At 41.6% G+C, this 18,199-nt stretch overlaps 1 protein-coding gene across 1 annotated transcript in view; it reads left to right on the top strand.

Moving 5' to 3' along the window:
- Window positions 1–18,199, top strand: part of LOC146817879 (interferon-induced, double-stranded RNA-activated protein kinase-like) — a 512,572-nt gene that overhangs the window by 396,738 nt on the left and 97,635 nt on the right. The window contains exon 13 of the mRNA XM_085611365.1: window positions 6,738–6,930. Coding sequence (XP_085467491.1) covers window positions 6,738–6,930 — 193 coding nt within the window. The remainder of the gene's footprint in view (window positions 1–6,737; window positions 6,931–18,199) is intronic.

The raw sequence follows: 18,199 nt of genomic DNA, 5'->3' as shown, positions 1-18,199 counted from the left end.
CTGTGATCCTTCTGTCCTGAAGAAGACCCGCCGTGACTACTGACATTTTGCACACACCTGGGTCGAAACGTCGACCCACTTGTTAAAATCCTGTCCCCATTCACCCTGACCCACATCATGAGGAAACTCTAATCCCAAGTGGCGCAGAGATTTATGTACCTAGGGAAGGATGTCATCGGAAATGATCATTTTTAACGAGCAAATGCTTCATTGTACATATCCTGTTCACAACCAGCACTTTTTGCACTGCGTCACCTCAGCACTTCGCCGTTTTGTTCTTTTACTTGTGACAGCCTATTTGTGTCACCTATACACTATAAAATGTAAAAAGAAAAAAGTAATTCTTTCAGTGTACTCTTTCTGACTGAATCAATATTGTTGTGTTCTTTCTTTGTTTCCCCTTTTTCCATTTACTGTGACAACACAAATGTTTGAATAATTATTTTTGTATGCTAAATTTGTCCTATATGCAGTTGGTAGGAAAGCAATTTCTCTCCCGACAGAACCAGCATTACTTCATATCTTTGGAGCATTGGCTCTCCCACCTAATTATATTTGGGTGTCCTGAGGGAGTGGGCTCTCCCTGAAGCGCACTGTAGGCAGTGCAGGCTGCCCGTAGTGAGGCCTTGTCCACATACGGTAGCTTGGGTGCCTGGAGTATGTGGGCTGTACACTGAGTGTCAACTGGTCATAGTAGGGGCTTCCCACCTAATGGGGCTTGAATCTATTGCGGGAGTGGTCTCCACGCACAGTCTGCATACTGAGCACTAACTCTGCATATTAGGTGCTTGCCCACATAAATCTGCTTGCGTGTCTAGGGGGAGTTGGCACTACACACAGTCTGCACACCGAGCGCAGATTGTGTGCAATAGTGGCTTGCCTACCTAATTGGACTTAGGTCTCTGGAGGGAGTGGCCTCTATACACAGTCTGTGCACTCGGCACTGACTGCATAGTAGGGGCTTGCCCATGTAATGGGGCTTCATAGTGTATTGGTAATCCACACTGTAAAGAGTTTTGTACAGCCTGATTTTTTTGGGGGGGGGGGGGGGGCCTCTCTTGGTCCCACAGAACTGTGACAGCATTCACCTCTTTTTAAATAATGTACATTGAAAAGAGACATGCACTACGTATCTAAATCCTGTGTTCAGTTTCACAGGGCTGCTTCAGACACTGTCCCGAACTAGAGAAAAAGGCACATCTATACGGTACCTGCGTCAATGAGTTTATCTGACCTCCATGACCCCCTGCATTCTTCTCCTCAGGAACATACAAAATAGAGGCAAGGCACTGGATTAGCATTTCCATATAACAAAAGTGTCTAGATCTCTGAGACTGATAAAAAAATTCTTAACTAATAGTAAGAAAGAACTATAAAACAAGCATTTGCAATGAAATAGGTCTCGCATTTACGAGAGTTTGAGCTATTGGCAATGTAATCGTTTAAACTCTCGCAAACGCAAGACCTTTTACACTGAAAATTATTAGCGCCCATGCGCTTGACAAACAGATTTTTTTTTTGTAAACCACCCATGCTGTGCTTTTCCTTTAATAGCGTCCGCGCACCTTTCTTCAGATGTGGCTTGTCTAAAGAAACTGGGGTGGCATTGTGAGCAAAAGAATGATTGATTTAACCGAGATCTCTTGACTGGGGTGAATGTTTTGATTTGTTCTACATTCCGTCCATCAATTGTGTGCCTTTTGCTTTCTCGCCCTAAGTCCACCGGGTATGCCCAGACGTGGGTCCCGGGCTCACTGTGCCACTGGATTCAAGCTATCCTGGCTGATGAGGGGTGAAATCCTGAAACCGGTCCTAGGATTCTGGTTTCTGGTCCAGGGAGGACCTGGCTTGGCAGTTCGGGCTGGACTGTTCCCATGAGGCACAGGGTCAAGACGGATTTGATTTGCATATGGCCTGGTCTAAACTGGGGTGGCATAGTGAGCAAAATAATGACTGGGGGTGAATGTTGTGAATTGTTCTGCATTCCATCCATCAATTGTGTATCTTTTGCTTGTCTAAAGAAAGCAGCGCGGCCTCCATGAATGTGCATGGGCGCTAGTAAAAAACAAAAGAAAAAAAAATCTCGCAGCTGCTATACTTAAAGCGTACTGCGCTGCTAAAAAAAATAAAGAAACTCAGACGCTATAGTTAAAACGAACTGCCATTAGTAATTATAATTAAAATAAAACAGGGTGGCGTGCTGCAACATAGTGGGTGTTATAGTGGCAAATCTTTAAGCATAGTGCTCACAGCCAAGATAAAGCAGGCCGTTTAACAAGACAAGTAAAAGGTCCAGTTGTTATGGGAGGTTACAAATGCAGACAAGGTGGTACCAAGGAGGGACTAACCAGCCTAATAACGACTCAGAAGCCAGCGCTTTCGAAGGACAATGACACAAGCCACTTAAATATATGGGCGGAGAGTGGGCAGGGCTTCAAAGCCATGCTCCAATACTGCATGCCTCGCAGCAGCGCATGCGCTGTCCAGGCTCGACCTAAAAATATATTTTTAAAAGAAATAGAAGTACATGAAAACATCAGCTCCTCCTCTTATCCATTAAAGCTAGGTGGGTCCCGAAAAATTGTTCTAAAAATTGGGCAGTAGATCTTAAAACGTTTTGGGAGCACTGTTTTGGGACATTGACGAAGTTCTAGGTGAGCATTTACATGTGGTTTAAAAAGAGGCGATTGATTTTGAAAAATCACAAGGTCATGGTAATGGCAAATAGTCTCTGAATATTAGCAGGAATCCAGCACTTTGATTTCTCATTTTATTACACATTTCCACCATTTAGCTTCAAGTGAAAGCTAGTGGTTTTCGAATATGTTAGATGACAACACAATTTACATCAGCATTAGTGCTGTTAATACCAGCAAGGCTACTTGAAACATGCCAGACCTTCTTCTGGTGTATGACTGCATTTATTATATCAGACACTGTGTCATTAACAGTCAGCCAAGAGTTGGAGAGATATGAAAAGAAGTTTCAATTGAAGGCCATGTCACTATAAAAACCTGCGGACAGAATGTGATCTCAGTATTTCATTTCAAATCCAAACTCTTGGTCATAAATGAATTAATGCGGTGTTAGTGAGTCTCCAGGGAGACACAGACATTGGCCTTATGTAACATTAGCTAATAAACCAGTGGGAAAATGGCATCAAGGTAATCGGTTTTCTACTGTGTGTTTGTCCTTTGCACAACTGAGAAAGTGAAGTAAGTGGCATCCTGTGTGGATTGAGAATGAAAGTGCACTTTACAGAAGAAAAGCTTAAAACAGTTAATAGCACATCCAATAGCAGGAAGGTTCAAGCCCACTGGTTATAGACAGGGCCACTGGAACTATTCAGGCAGGGGAGGGCCAAATTATGTGGTAGAGTTGAATAAATTATGGGTCAAGAAAAGGCAAAATATGCGGCCTCATGCGGCACATTTTGTGTGACGATTAACCTATTATTTCGGCATGTTTACACATGTTAACATGATTTAGCCAAAGGATTAACCTCATTAGTACCACTTTGATGCCCAAATACAAAAATAAGCAAGAGAAAGATGTCCAGTCTCTCAACCTTTGCAAAGGGCCGTCCACTGCGTGGCAACACATTACTACCTTTTTAGTAACGTTTGATCTGTTTGAGATACACTTTATTTTTTGCTGATATCTGCAGATTATGCTCAAAATAATGTGTCATGTGGCAAATGCATAATTATTCTCAAAATGCTGCAGGTGCAAAATTGCACAATTCCAGGGCACCAGGTTATACAGGAGTGTTAAAAGCATCCGCCACTGTAGAAGAGTTAAGTGCCAGCACTAAAAGCAGGGTTAAGAGTACCTAGAATAATAGAAAGGCCAAAATGAAGCGATATAGTAGTGGAGTTAAAAAGACCTTGTATAGCCATAGAGTGGAAAGAAATTTGTATTGTCAGGCAGTTAAAAGCAGACTGTTTAATAGGAGGGTGGAAAGCACCTGGAATAGAAGTAAGGTAAAAAACACTTTATATAACATGAGGGTGAAAATCACCTGGAAAAGGTGAAAAGTAAAAGTGTCTGGGCTACGAGGCGATGCAAACGTGCCTGAACTAGAACAGGGGCTAAAAAAAAAAAAAACACTTTTATTTGTACTCCAAATGAGGAACACTGACTTTCATATGATGCATGCTTTCATGAACATGAGGGCACCAGCTACGGCAGTCAGACGGAAGTGTCAATAGTCGTCGACTGCCAAAAACCGCTGATAAACTGGACAGAGTTAACAGTGTTGTGGCTTAGATGTCAGATGAAGACTCCTGTCACGCTTGAGCACATTGATCGACCTTTATGCGCACTGCTCTCGGTCACCCACTTACCAGAAGGAAGTTCTTGTTAGCAGAGGGACTCAAAATTAAAAGCTGACCCGGCCCGGCCTGTGGTAGCCGGAAACAAGACTTCAAACACAGGGCTCCCTTCGAGCGCACACGGGGGGTTTTAACAGGACAGGAGGGACACGGCATAGAAAGCAGCTTCCACATGAGACCCGCCAAGATAAGACCATCCTCTGTCACATGACATTGTCAAAACCTATTAACGCTGGTGTTACGGAAATGCACTTGATTAACACCAGCGTTAATAGGTTTTGACAATGTCATGTGACAGAGGATATCCAATGAGAGAGCGAGTTGGGGGGAGGAGGGGGCCATCACACGCTGTAGAGTGTGATGGCTAAACAAAATGACCTCTTAGTGAAATGGCCAGTGAGGGAGCTAAGCCCACAAAGGAGGGACATTTAAGCAAATGCACCAATAACAAGCCAGCATTTGTAAATGACCCAGAAAACAGCCAATGGCAACTGGTGGGTGTGCCAAACCCCGCAGAAGAGATATAACAGATCGATGAAGCTCGAGACTTTTGCATTTTCTCAAGATTTGATGGTGTTTTCTTTCATTCAACACCGTTTAAACTGCTTTGAAGACTCAGTACAAAATTCTTTAAGGTTTTGGGCTGATATATGTCAGAAGAAAGACCCAGAAGGAGGCATGGATTGATGTTAATTTATTGGTTTCAGGAGAGTCAAGCGTTTGTGCTTCCTCTTCCTTAAAGGCCAGTGACTTTGGTACTCAGCTGTCTTTCTATCCCACCTTGGGGACACTTACACTAACCCAGTCTAGGATTTATCTGTGCATTCCGGTGCATGAAGTTTGATTTTTGAGTGATGTAGACAAGACCATTGGTATCAGAAAGCAAAGAAAGTACCTGGACTGGGAGGGCAACTCATGCCTACTAAGCTCGAGAGCTGTGCCATTACCATGTTCTCTTGTGGCACTGAGGCAATTACCCTATTTGTGTGACCATTGTTTTGGCTCTGCCTTCCAATCTGGTGCTGAGGTGGCAGCCCATAGTTCCCAACTACTCCAATCGCTCTGCCTTCTCCTTTGGTTTTGAAATATCTGACCTGCCGCGGGATATGCACGCACTTGCTCTAAAGGCTTAGTGAACTGCAGACATTTTAAAAAATAGATGGAATCCTTTCTACAATTATACAAATATTACTTTAAACTAAGCCAGATTTTATCCCGAAGATACGCTTCGACTTTCACATCCAATGAACCATCATTTTTCCTAGATCATTTTGCTCTTGCATATATTCCCGTCATTCTCTTACCATTCTCACGTACCTCAAACTGTACATCGAGAGAATTGAGGTGCTTGGAAAAAACTGACGAGTTTTTCGTACCTTTTGTGGCACCCTGCAAGGTATGTGCCCTTTCCAAAGATAATTGCAAGGTGGAAAGCAGCAGCCATCATTTTTCTGCCATGCAACACTTACTAAGCCCCATTCAGGGCTCTTACAGCACTCTCAGTGAGAGGCACCACTACAACATGGGCTCTGTATGCTATGGTACCTCTTGAGGACATAGGCTAGGCAGCTACACAGAAGAACTGCCACACCTTCATAAAGCACTACGGTTTGGAGATTGGAGCTACACCAGAGTAAACAGGGAAATGAGCAATAAGGTGAACATTATCTGATTCTCACCAACCATAGAATGTGCATGCATGTGTGTGTTCATCTCCTGTGTGCTATTCTGATTCAAGCATATGACTCTATGAAAGATCAAATACAGTAGAAGAAACTAGTTAACTATTTGTAGATACAGTTCTCTGGTGTTGGTATCGTTCATAGATTCACATGCGACCATCCCTCCTTCCCTTTTAGGGGCTCACTATGTGCATATCTTTCAAACTTGTGCAATCGAAATCTGATGGTAGCTTCTGGTATTCAGTAGTGTAGTTTAGTTAAGTTTCAATTCCTTTGCCAACGTTTTTACCTTTTTAAATGAGATGATTGGGTGACTAGCCACCTTTTGAATGCCTTTCAGGCAGTTTAATGAAGTTATTATTGTTGAAAGGTTACTCTTGTACTCATAGCTCGACAACAGGAAATGATTCAAACATGTGAATCCATGATGTGAGTCCATGATGAAACATACCAATGTTGGACAACTGTAGTAGTTGGTAAGTAACTTGTTTATCATCAATGACCTGCTTGGGGTCAGAACTGCATGTGAATCATTCTGATTCTGAATGAGGAAGAGAATGGAGCATTAACAAGCATTAAAAATAAACACTTGTTTTTAACGCTTATTGCTAAAATATTTATTTGGGAGTTTATTCAATATAAGTGGTAGACGTTTTGTGCAAGATGTTTATTTCCAACTTTTGTACTTTGTTTTTTAATCTTTTTTTCACTTTTTATCCAGTGATAATTGTGAGATATTATGTGAAGCCCTTTTCATCCAAATGGAACTTTGTGAAAAGGGAACTTTAAAAAATTGGATTGATGAAAGAAGGGGAAAGGACAGTGACAAGTCAGAATCATTGGTAATATTTCAGCAAATCGTCGAGGGAGTGAAATATGTTCATTCGAAAGGCTTAATTCACAGAGATCTCAAGGTAAAATATAAATAAATGTGTATATATATATATATATATATATATGTATTCACTGAAAAAACCATAGGTTTCACACATGTTATAGTTAGCGGAAATTTTACTGATAAAAAACCAATGAAATTCCCCCGTTATAGTTAGTGCAGGCAACTATAACTCACGCGACCGCAATCCTCTGCTGATGCTAATACTGTATTTAGACACTTATTTGCCCATGTCTTCTTCCATACATTTTTAGCTATACATATATTACAAATATTTTTTTTTCATAAAGACACATATGTCATCAGCAGAAGATTGCGGTCGCGTGAGTTATAGTTGCCTGCACTAACTATAACGGGGGAATTTCATTGGTTTTTTATCAGTAAAATTTCCGCTAACTATAACATGTGTGAAACCTATGGTTTTTTCAGTGAATTTGCAAGGTTTTTTAAATGCTAATTCCTAACTATAACGTGTGTGAAACCTATGGTTTTTTCAGTGAATTTGTACGGTTTTTTAAATGCTAAGTTACTTTACGCCATTCGTGGCGTGCGCGCCCACTTAACGCAGTTCGTTCCGTGCGCGCACGGTGCGCTTCGCGCACCGTGCGCGCACAGTGAGCACACGGTGCGCTTCGCGCACCGCGCGCCCACTTTACGCAGTTAGTGCCGTGCACGCACGGTGGGCACGCGGTGCGATGACAAAGCAAGAAAGCACGTCAACAAATCTGTTTCTGCTTTCCTCCGTGACTATGGTATGGGTGCCATTTACCACAACAACTTGCGTTATGACACGCAAGACATTTATAGAGGAGATGGTGTGCACTTCAATGATGAAGGGAACAGAGTCTTCCTCTTGAACCTTAGACTCTGCATCGGTACTTACTTGTAGGTACCACTAAAAAATCATTTCATAAACACAACGGCTCTTTTTAGAGCCCCCTAATATCTAAACACTTAAATCTGATTTTCTTTTTTTTTTAAAAAATTTTTCTACCGTACGCTTACCGTAAGCTTACCGTACGCGTACCCCGTGATTTTTTTTAAAATCAATAAATGTTTTTTTTGTACTTTTCTGTCCTTCTTTGACCCCCTTACAAATGTTAGGGGGTCTGTAACTCTCCTCATTGCCCCCTTTCCTTGTTTTCACTCTTTTTTTTCAGAGTGAAATACACAAAATGGCGGCCGCCGCTTCCTGGTTTCGGCCGATTCGAATGTTTACTAAGATCTAAGAGCCAATCAGAATCGCGCTCGCGCACGCCACCGTACGCTTACCGTAAGCGTACGGTAAGCGTACCGTAAGCGGGCTCAGATATATATATTGATTTAAAGGCTATTTTCTCAGAATCTACTGAACAGATTTACACCAAACCTACAAAAGGCACTTCCTTGACCTAGGGACTACCTCTCTGCCAAATTTTGAGTAATTCTGTTCAGCCGTTCGGGCTGTAGCTCGTTCTAAAGGTCCTATGGAAAAATGCATGGGAAAAACGCGTTTTGGGACCCCCCTTTTATCTCAGCCCCCGCTTGACGGATCCCCCCGAGACTTTCAGGGTAGGAGCGGAGCGTAGCGCCCCACCTATTTTGAGAAATTCGCGAGGATTCGTCGACCGGCGCCAAAGTTATTCAAAATAGAATGTTGAGGTTTTCCTATGGAAACGTGGTCCTAACTATAACTACCTACTGGCGACCGCCAGTAGGTAATATATTACCTACTGGCGGTCGCCAGTAGGTAGTTATAGTTAGGACCACGTTTCCATAGGAAAACCTCAACATTCTATTTTGAATAACTTTGGCGCCGGTCGACGAATCCTCGCGAATTTCTCAAAATAGGTGGGGCGCTACGCTCCGCTCCGACCCTGAAAGTCTCGGGGGGGTTCGTCAAGCGGGGGCTGAGATAAAAGGGGGGTCCCAAAACGCGTTTTTCCCATGCATTTTTCCATAGGACCTTTAGAACGAGCTACAGCCCGAACGGCTGAACAGAATTACTAGAAATTTGGCAGAGAGGTAGTCCTCAGGTCAAGGAAGTGCCTTTTGTAGGTTTGGTGTAAATCTGTTCAGTAGATCCTGAGAAAATAGCCTTTAAATCAATATATATATCTGTGGAAGCTTACGGTGCGCTTACTTTGCGCTTACGGTAAGCTTACGGTAAGCTTACGGTACGCGTACGGTGGCGTGCGCGAGCGCGATTCTGATTGGCTGTTAGATCTTAGTAAACATTCGAATCGGTCGAAACCAGGAAGCGGCGGCCGCCATTTTCTCTCTCGAACTGTCAGGGGGGTGAATAAAAAAGGTGGATAATGTGAAAAGGGGGCAGGCTCGACAGTTCCTGACCCCCTAGCCTTGGTCAGGGGGTCCCAGAAGGACCCTCAAGGGCAAAAATAAAAAAAAAATATTTTTCGAAAAATCGCCGTATGCGCGTAGCGTACGCGCACGGCGACCTGCGGAATTACGCGTACCGTGCGCGCACGGAAAAAAAATTTTTGCGAAAAGGGAAGCTTAAAAAAAAATAAAAAAAATTGTGAGGTAAGGTTGGCTCTTATAAGAGCCGTTGGGTTCATACAGGGATGGAGGAAAGAAAGAATGGGAGTATTATGAGCGTCTACAAACATGCTGGTCTATCTTATTGTTAATAAGGGGAAGACTGACCTCCCCAAAAGCAATAAGACCACCACATTTTGTACACCTCATTTCAACACTCGCAAATCGAGGGTTGATGTCCAAAGGAAAAGAAGAAGGTGATGCTCCAACAACAGAGGAAGGGCTCAGCTGAGCTGCCGATGATGTACTCGGCTGAGCATCTGAGGCTGGGCTCTGGTGACTTACTGAAGAGTTTTCTCCAGTATGTCGAGCAAAGGTCCTTGGGTGTCTGTCCTGAAGGTGTCTCATCATAGAGTGATTTCCAAAGGAATATTTCCTACTTGGATTTCCTCTTGATAAAACACGATCACAAAGTATGCAAGTGACCTTTGGAGCATTGACCTTTTTCTCCCCCTCTGGAAAAGTGAAATACTCCCATACAAAAGAAGTCTTTTGTTTCCTCCTTCTCTGGATCATGGTGGTGCTGCTGGCCTCACTCTCAGAAGAGCTCTGCTGTTCTGCCATTGTATCCCAATGTCAATCCAGCTCCTGCTCCTAGAGAATCACAAGCAGAAATGAGGGGAATGGGTGTGGTGTGGGAAGAATCTGGAACTGAAAGTAGTATCAACCAATGAAAAGTGTTCTTTCAAGCAGTAAAGAGGGGAATGGGTGTGGTGTGGGAAGTTTCTGGAAGTGAAAGTAATTTCAACCAATAAAAAGTGTTCTTTGTAAGTCACATGGCCTACCGTGCGCGCACGTGACGCTTACGGTGCGCTTACGCAGCGCTTACGTCACTTTCGCGCATGCGCATTACACGCCCCTGCGTAACCGCGACGTTGCTTCCGGGTGTACGCGTACGGCACGCACGTATCGCGTATCGCGCATGCGCATTACACGCCCCTGCGTAACCGCGACGTTGCTTCCGGGTATACGCGTACGGCACGCACGTATCACGTAGGCGCGCTGCACTAATTACGTCCAGAGCGCGTAGCGTCAGCTTACCGTACGCGTATTTTACAAGCGCGTAGCGTCAGCTTACCGTACGCGCACGGAAAAAAATGCATTAAAAAAAACCTTTCGAAAATGCAGGATATAGTACATAAATTATTAAAAAAAGGCTTACAAAAAATGAAATAAAAAAAAATTGCATTAAATTATAATAAAAATATAAAATCGAAATAAAAAACCACTATCCACATTGACCCCACCCCCTGTGCTTTTGGTGGCGTTAAGTGGGCGCGCACGCCACGAATGGCGTAAAGTAACTTAGCATTTAAAAAAACGAAAAAAATAAACTGAAAAAACCATAGGTTTCACACACGTTATAGTTAGGAATTAGCATTTAAAAAACCTTGCAAATTCACTGAAAAAACCATGGGTTTCACACACGTTATAGTTAGGAATTAGCATTTAAAAAACCTTAGAAATTCAGTGAAAAAACCATAGGTTTCACACACGTTATAGTTAGGAATTAGCATTTAAAAAATCTTAGAAATTCAGTGAAAAAACCATAGGTTTCACACATGTTATAGTTAGCTGGACATTTTACTCGTAAAAAACCAATGAAATTGCCCCGTTATAGTTAGTTCAGCTAACTATAACTCGCGCGCCCGCAATGCACTGCTGATGACGTCACATATTACATCACTCATGACATGGTCAGTGACATCACTCATGACATCACTGATGACATCTCAAATGACATCACTGATGACATCACTGATGACATCATCCTTGTGATAGAGTGGCAGACCTCCTCTTCCCCTAATATAACCTTTGACACACACATTCAAAAATAGAGACTAAAATTTACAAAACAATGGACATACCAATAACAGTTACAACAACCTCTTCAGTAATTCTAAGATCCACATACACATCCACTCATTCACCAACAGTCCAATACAGTCACTCATACATGTACTCACTCATCATATGTACTCATACACCTATACATCCTGTTACACAATGCCACTCATCCATAGAGCAACTCACACACATAGTCACTCATGCTAATAAAGAATCAAACATACATTTACTTGCATATACAGTTATACACACACCACCACACTTACTTCTACGGAAACTTACACATACTTAGTCTTTTAAACAATCACTTATAGAAACACATACTTATTCATACAGGAACTCTTTCAATCTCTCACATATAATCACATATATACACCAATAGTCACATATACTAGTTTTAAACATATGTAGTTACTCATAAAGACACTATTGAGACAGTCATTCACTCACTAACACACCCATACACACACTCATCCACCCATGCAGTCCTGCACACATGCTCTGTTCAACACATACATGCACCTATGCACTACGTAATACCCCCCACCGAACCATGCAGACACTCAGACTGATACTCAAAAAACCAACTAATAACCTATATAGACACCCATGTAGCTACTCACCAACCCATGCAGCCACTTATACACAAAGTGAGAGACTGATACAGATATTTACATATTTAAACATTACTCACTAAGCCATGTATTCACTATGATACACTTAATCAGTCAGTTACACAATCAATTTTTCAAAAACAAATCATCCATTTAGACACTTATATACCCATTTATTCTTCCATCGACCTTGAGATATACATATATAAAACATATTTAATTTTCAGAAAAACACACATTCACTGGATGATGTCATCAGTGATGTCATCAGTGATGTCATTTGAGATGTCATCAGTGATGTCATGAGTGATGTCACTGACCATGTCATGAGTGATGTAATATGTGACGTCATCAGCAGTGCATTGCGGGCGCGCGAGTTATAGTTAGCTGAACTAACTATAACGGGGCAATTTCATTGGTTTTTTACGAGTAAAATGTCCAGCTAACTATAACATGTGTGAAACCTATGGTTTTTTCACTGAATATATATATATATATATATATATATATATATATATATATATTCACTGAAAAAACCATAGGTTTCACACATGTTATAGTTAGCGGAAATTTTACTGATAAAAAACCAGTGAAATTCCCCCGTTATAGTTAGTGCAGGCAACTATAACTCACGCGACCGCAATCCTCTGCTGATGCTAATACTGTATTTAGACACTTATTTGCCCATGTCTTCTTCCATACATTTTTAGCTATACATATATTACAAATATTTTTTTTTCATAAAGACACATATGTCATCAGCAGAAGATTGCGGTCGCGTGAGTTATAGTTGCCTGCACTAACTATAACGGGGGAATTTCACTGGTTTTTTATCAGTAAAATTTCCGCTAACTATAACATGTGTGAAACCTATGGTTTTTTCAGTGAATTTGCAAGGTTTTTTAAATGCTAATTCCTAACTATAACGTGTGTGAAACCTATGGTTTTTTCAGTGAATTTGTACGGTTTTTTAAATGCTAAGTTACTTTACGCCATTCGAGGCGTGCGCGCCCACTTAACGCAGTGCGTTCCGTGCACGGTTTTTATCAACTTTAATAAGCCCTGTACATTTGGTGGCCTTCGGCCACCAAAAGCACAGGGGGTGGGGTCAATGTGGATAGTGTTTTTTTTATTTCGATTTTATAATTTCATGTTGCCAAAATAGTTTTTTTTACCTATTAATAAGCCCTGTACATTTGGTGGCCTACGGCCACCAAAAGCACAGGGGGGGGGGGGGTAAGTGTGGATAGTGTTTTTTTTTTTTTTTTTTTTTTACCGTACGCTTACGGTAAGCGTACGGTAAGCGTACGGTAAGCGTACTCGGCGAAATTGCCGAAAAAAAAATAAAACCGTTTTTGCTCTTGGGGGATGTTTGGGGACTCCCTCAACATGACTGTGTGGGAGGGAGTTGTCAAAAATGCCCCGTAACATGTTTTTGGGCATCAAGTTTGAGAAATAACTCTCAATGCGAGAGACAAAATGGCGGACGCCGCTTCCTGGTTTCGGCCGATTCGAATGTTTACTAAGATCTAAGAGCCAATCAGAATCGCGCTCGCGCACGCCACCGTACGCTTACGGTAAGCGTACGGTAAGCGTACCGTAAGCGGGCTCAGATATATATATTGATTTAAAGGCTATTTTCTCAGAATCTACTGAACAGATTTACACCAAACCTACAAAAGGCACTTCCTTGACCTAGGGACTACCTCTCTGCCAAATTTCTAGTAATTCTGTTCAGCCGTTCGGGCTGTAGCTCGTTCTAAAGGTCCTATGGAAAAATGCATGGGAAAAACGCGTTTTGGGACCCCCCTTTTATCTCAGCCCCCGTTTGACGAATCCCCCCGAGACTTTCAGGTTAGGAGCGGAGCGTAGCGCCCCACCTATTTTGAGAAATTCGCGAGGATTCATCGACCGGCGCCAAAGTTATTCAAAATAGAATGTTGAGGTTTTCCTATGGAAAAGGGGTCCTAACTATAACTACCTACTGGCGACCGCCAGTAGGTAATATATATATATATATATGTATGTTGTGATAAAAATCCTCAGAACCGTTATCGCCCCTTACATCAACCATGGCCATTTTATTGAGTATGATAAATTATTCAACATGCATTACTCCTTCTCTATCAATTTAGGTGCTGTTGCCTGGTTGATATAAAGATCAGGTCCATATAGAGGTACGTAAAAGCAATGGTTCAAGGTAACCCCGGTATAAACCGCTGTCAGTCTCTGTCTCTCGGTTTGTGTCTGTCTATCTTTGACTCTCTCTCTCTCTCTCTCTCTCTCTCTCTCTCTCTCTCTCTCTATATATATATATATATATATATATATATATATATATATTCTCGTACTAGAAGTCATGTACAGAAGTCTTGGCTGCACATATAAACCGTTTGTGGGGTACAATAAAACAATCTGACATTCTTTGAAAAGCATCCTAGTCAACAAGTACGACCATCTGATAAGAAGAACACAGATGGCTCTCGGCCTGGGGGAGAGCTAGTTTGGGTCAGTGTGTATGTGTTCAGTTGCTCAGTGTGGAGAGCACGTGATCACCCCATGCAGTGTACATGTCATATCCTGATTGGCTGAGTGTTCCTAACTACATGTGGCATCTAACTTTTTGGAATTTTGGGAACATGCGCTTTTTGGCCAAAACTTGTTTTAATGGAGCCAATCTCCTCAGTCCTGTTTGTGGTGTAACTGCCAATCTGTGGGATCAATCAGGGTTTTCCCTGGGGGTATGTTATAAGTGTAACCCCACCTGTGACATTTCAATCAGTAGGCTGAGGTTTGGGTCGTAGGGCATGCCTTACCACGTATCTCTGACTCAGAGTTGATGGGGAGGTCATATCGGGTGGACTTCACAGCAATGATACGAGTTTGTGTTTGCATGTATATATAATACGGCGGTAATTGATATCACATTTACTGACATTCTCATTATTAAGCGTACAGTTGTTACAGCGAACTTCAACATTGCATTTACTGGTATTCACATCGTTATGCATGCATAAGTTATGGCACACATCGACATTGCATTTACTGGTATTGACATGGTTATGCACGCATAGGTTACGGCGTGTATCGACATTGCATTTATTGGTAGTGCCGTTGTTAGGCTTGAATACATCAGGGTGTACATTAACATCGTTTTCACCTATATTAGCATATATATCGATATATCATCCTCTCTCAAACCACAAGTCTGAACGTGGAGTGGTTTATAAAGTTAGGCAACATAAAATCATATCACACAAGCTACAGGATATATATTTTTACATTACATATTTAGTTTGAGGCGCCCAAAAGGAAAATGTTTACTGAAAATAGTAAGTGAAACATGAAATATTGGACTGTTCTCTTATATTGTCTGTGGTATAAAGAAGAGAAAAAAGTCAGTTATAATTATAAAAATATACTAGAAAATCACTTAGCTTAGCTTTATTAAAAAGAAGAATTTTGTCTGTAGAAGAGAAAGATTGGCAAAGTTGGTTGCTGCAAGCTGTAGTTAACCATAGGCACTATTTACGCAAATTTATCCAAGGGGAAGGGCACTTTCAGGTAGTTATTGACCATGTGGATATACAGGGTCCGAGATAAAGCCAAGAGCCTCTTTCCATTCCAGTTGTTTGATGTCAAAGGTTCCTGACTGTGAAAGGCACAGGGCTTGCCAGCATCTCCAGATGCCAGGCAAATGAGGTGAACTTGGTTTGATGTTATAGGGGGGTGATAATATCATTCTGGATTGTTCAGAAACTGAGGAGACTGAGGTAGGTGGGCCATATGTGCCACTATTGATTCCAACAAAGCTGGAAACCAGACATCTGGCCTCCATCACAATATCACTAAAACCAATGCTCATTTCTGAGGTCTCAGAGTATCATTATTAAAGGAGGGGCGGGCACAATGAAGACCTCTGTGCCAGTTCTGGAGGAAGTTATCTGCAGGTTGTGCATACGGGTCTGGCAGCTAATTGTAAAACTGATTTAGCTAGCAATTCAGTGTGTAGGCGAAAACAAAATCTATCTTGCATGGGCACTAGATAGTCTTCTGATACTGGAAAACCATTGGACCTTATTTCCAGTCGTTGGAATCTACCATATGTCTAGATGTCCATTCTGCGATTACATTGGCCTCACCAGGAAGATATTTTGCCGTCACTGATGCATTGTTTTTTTTGTTCTCATTACCAAGCCTTCTTGACCCAATAGACAGTGTTAGCCGTTCAAACATTTACACCACACTGCCAAGGTCGTGGGGCTACTCCTTTCATGCAGGGTTATAGGCCATTGCTCTGACACAGCACCGCTGGTGTTGATAATCATTGGATCCATTTATGTCTGGCTCTCAAACATTCAGTCATAGGGAACCACAAATTAGATTTACTCTTAAACCCTCGACATCATAAGTCCCTTGAGCAACATTCTTTACTTGTGTTAACAAATCCCTCAGCTTAGGAGGGTCAGGGTCAAAAATTTTGTACGACTAGTGTGTCTCACTAATAATATCAAGTAAAAAGAATTACGTTTCTTCCCTTCCACTTAGCAGATTCTTCTTCTGTCTCCTATGTTTTTCCGAACATGACCAAATTGGGGCTTACCTTGATTTCTGTGCTAGACATTTCTGAAACCACTGAGCTTACCCCAGAATGTTTTTAAGCAGGGGCATCCAAATACATGTGCAAATCATCCGCTCTCGCTAAGTTGCACTTCTTACAACGTCTCTCGATCATACTGGAAATCTTCAAAAGTTTATGCGGGGTCCAAAAGTCCCTGTGCACTGTAAACAAATCGTTTCCTTTAAGTGCTGTGGGACTAACAACGTCATATAAAGTGCTAAAGAATACTTACCATTGGGTCTCCAATTTGTCAATCAGCAAGCATCCTTCCCATATTCTATAAGGCGGTGTTGACTTTAGATCCTCAGCTTGACACAACAGTCCATACCATTTAGAAATTTCCTTTTTAAACTTTGTTTGCCACTGCCTATAATGATAATTGTAGATATTTAAATTTGGACACATTTTCCCCAGTCTTCAGGCTCAGGTCTGGCGTGGTTTTTAGCGTGTTTCCATCTAGCAGAACCCCCCAATTTTGATTCCTGTGGCACACAACGGGACATATAAGCTTACTTGTAAACACTCCAGCATGTCAGGCAAGTCCCAGATCGTTTCATAAACAGAAAAATATGATATTAACCATGTTCTCCAAAGGCTAGTCCAAAGGTCAACAGCAGATGCTAAAATTGGCAGCCACATATTGATAAAGTATTTGGGATCCCCAAACTTACATAGATAACCAGCTTCATCACCCTGGGATCCTAACAGAACTCAGAGCACCATATCTATATCCCCATTGCCTGAGTCTACCACTGTGTTTAGAAAAACCCTAAATGACTTCAAGTTGGAAAGTCATACAGTAGAATTGAATGTCTGTTAACTGCAAGCCTCCCTCCCTAACCTTTTGTCTCAACTTCTTCCATTATATTCTCACCCCTCTCGATGCCCAAAAAGAAACGCTACTGTTCCCTGTATCTTTTGAATTAGTGTCTTCGAAAATATAAATGGGCTACAATTAAATAGGAAAGTGAGCTTAAGGAAAATTCTATTTTCAACCAACTTTACACTGCCATATATTGTCAGGGATAAATTCTGCCACCTTTTGAGGGGTTTGTTTGCCTCAGAGGAAGCTTTTTTCAGATTAACCTCTACAATTCAGTCTAACTTACAGTTGATCAGAATGCCTAGATAATGCAGTTTCTCTTTTACTAAGTTTTTCTGTATCTCCTAGTTCCAAACCATTATCTCAGTTTTTTCTAAATTCGATGACCAGTTTCTCTAATCTTCGCAAATCTGTATTGGGCTCAGACGTGTATATTATCAAATCATCTGCATAGAGGCTAATCTTTTTTGAGTATCCATGTATTTTAAACAGGTTTATGTCTTGGTCCTCCCTCACCTTTTGAGCTAGGGGTTCAATATATAAGTTAAACAATAGAGGGGAAAAGGGGCAACCCTGCTGAGTACCTCTAAATGCAGGAAAACAATCTGTTAAACCACAATTAACCAATACTCTAGCCAAGGTTTTTAAGTATAGTACCTTTAAGCCTATATACATGAAGTTGGAATACCAATTTTTTCTAGGCAAAGCCGCAAATAAGCTCAGTGCTCCCGGTCAAAAGCTTTGGCCACATCAAAGGTTAGTATTGCCAATGGAAGTTTATAGGTGTTGGCCATATCAATGGTACCTAATAACAGTTGAGTTAAAGTATGCATTTGTCGTCCTT

Source organism: Triturus cristatus, chromosome 6 (genome assembly GCF_964204655.1).
Source record: "Triturus cristatus chromosome 6, aTriCri1.1, whole genome shotgun sequence".
Classification (NCBI taxonomy): domain Eukaryota; kingdom Metazoa; phylum Chordata; class Amphibia; order Caudata; family Salamandridae; genus Triturus; species Triturus cristatus.
Note: the sequence above shows the minus strand (reverse complement) of the source record. Positions and strands in the feature narration are given on the sequence as shown.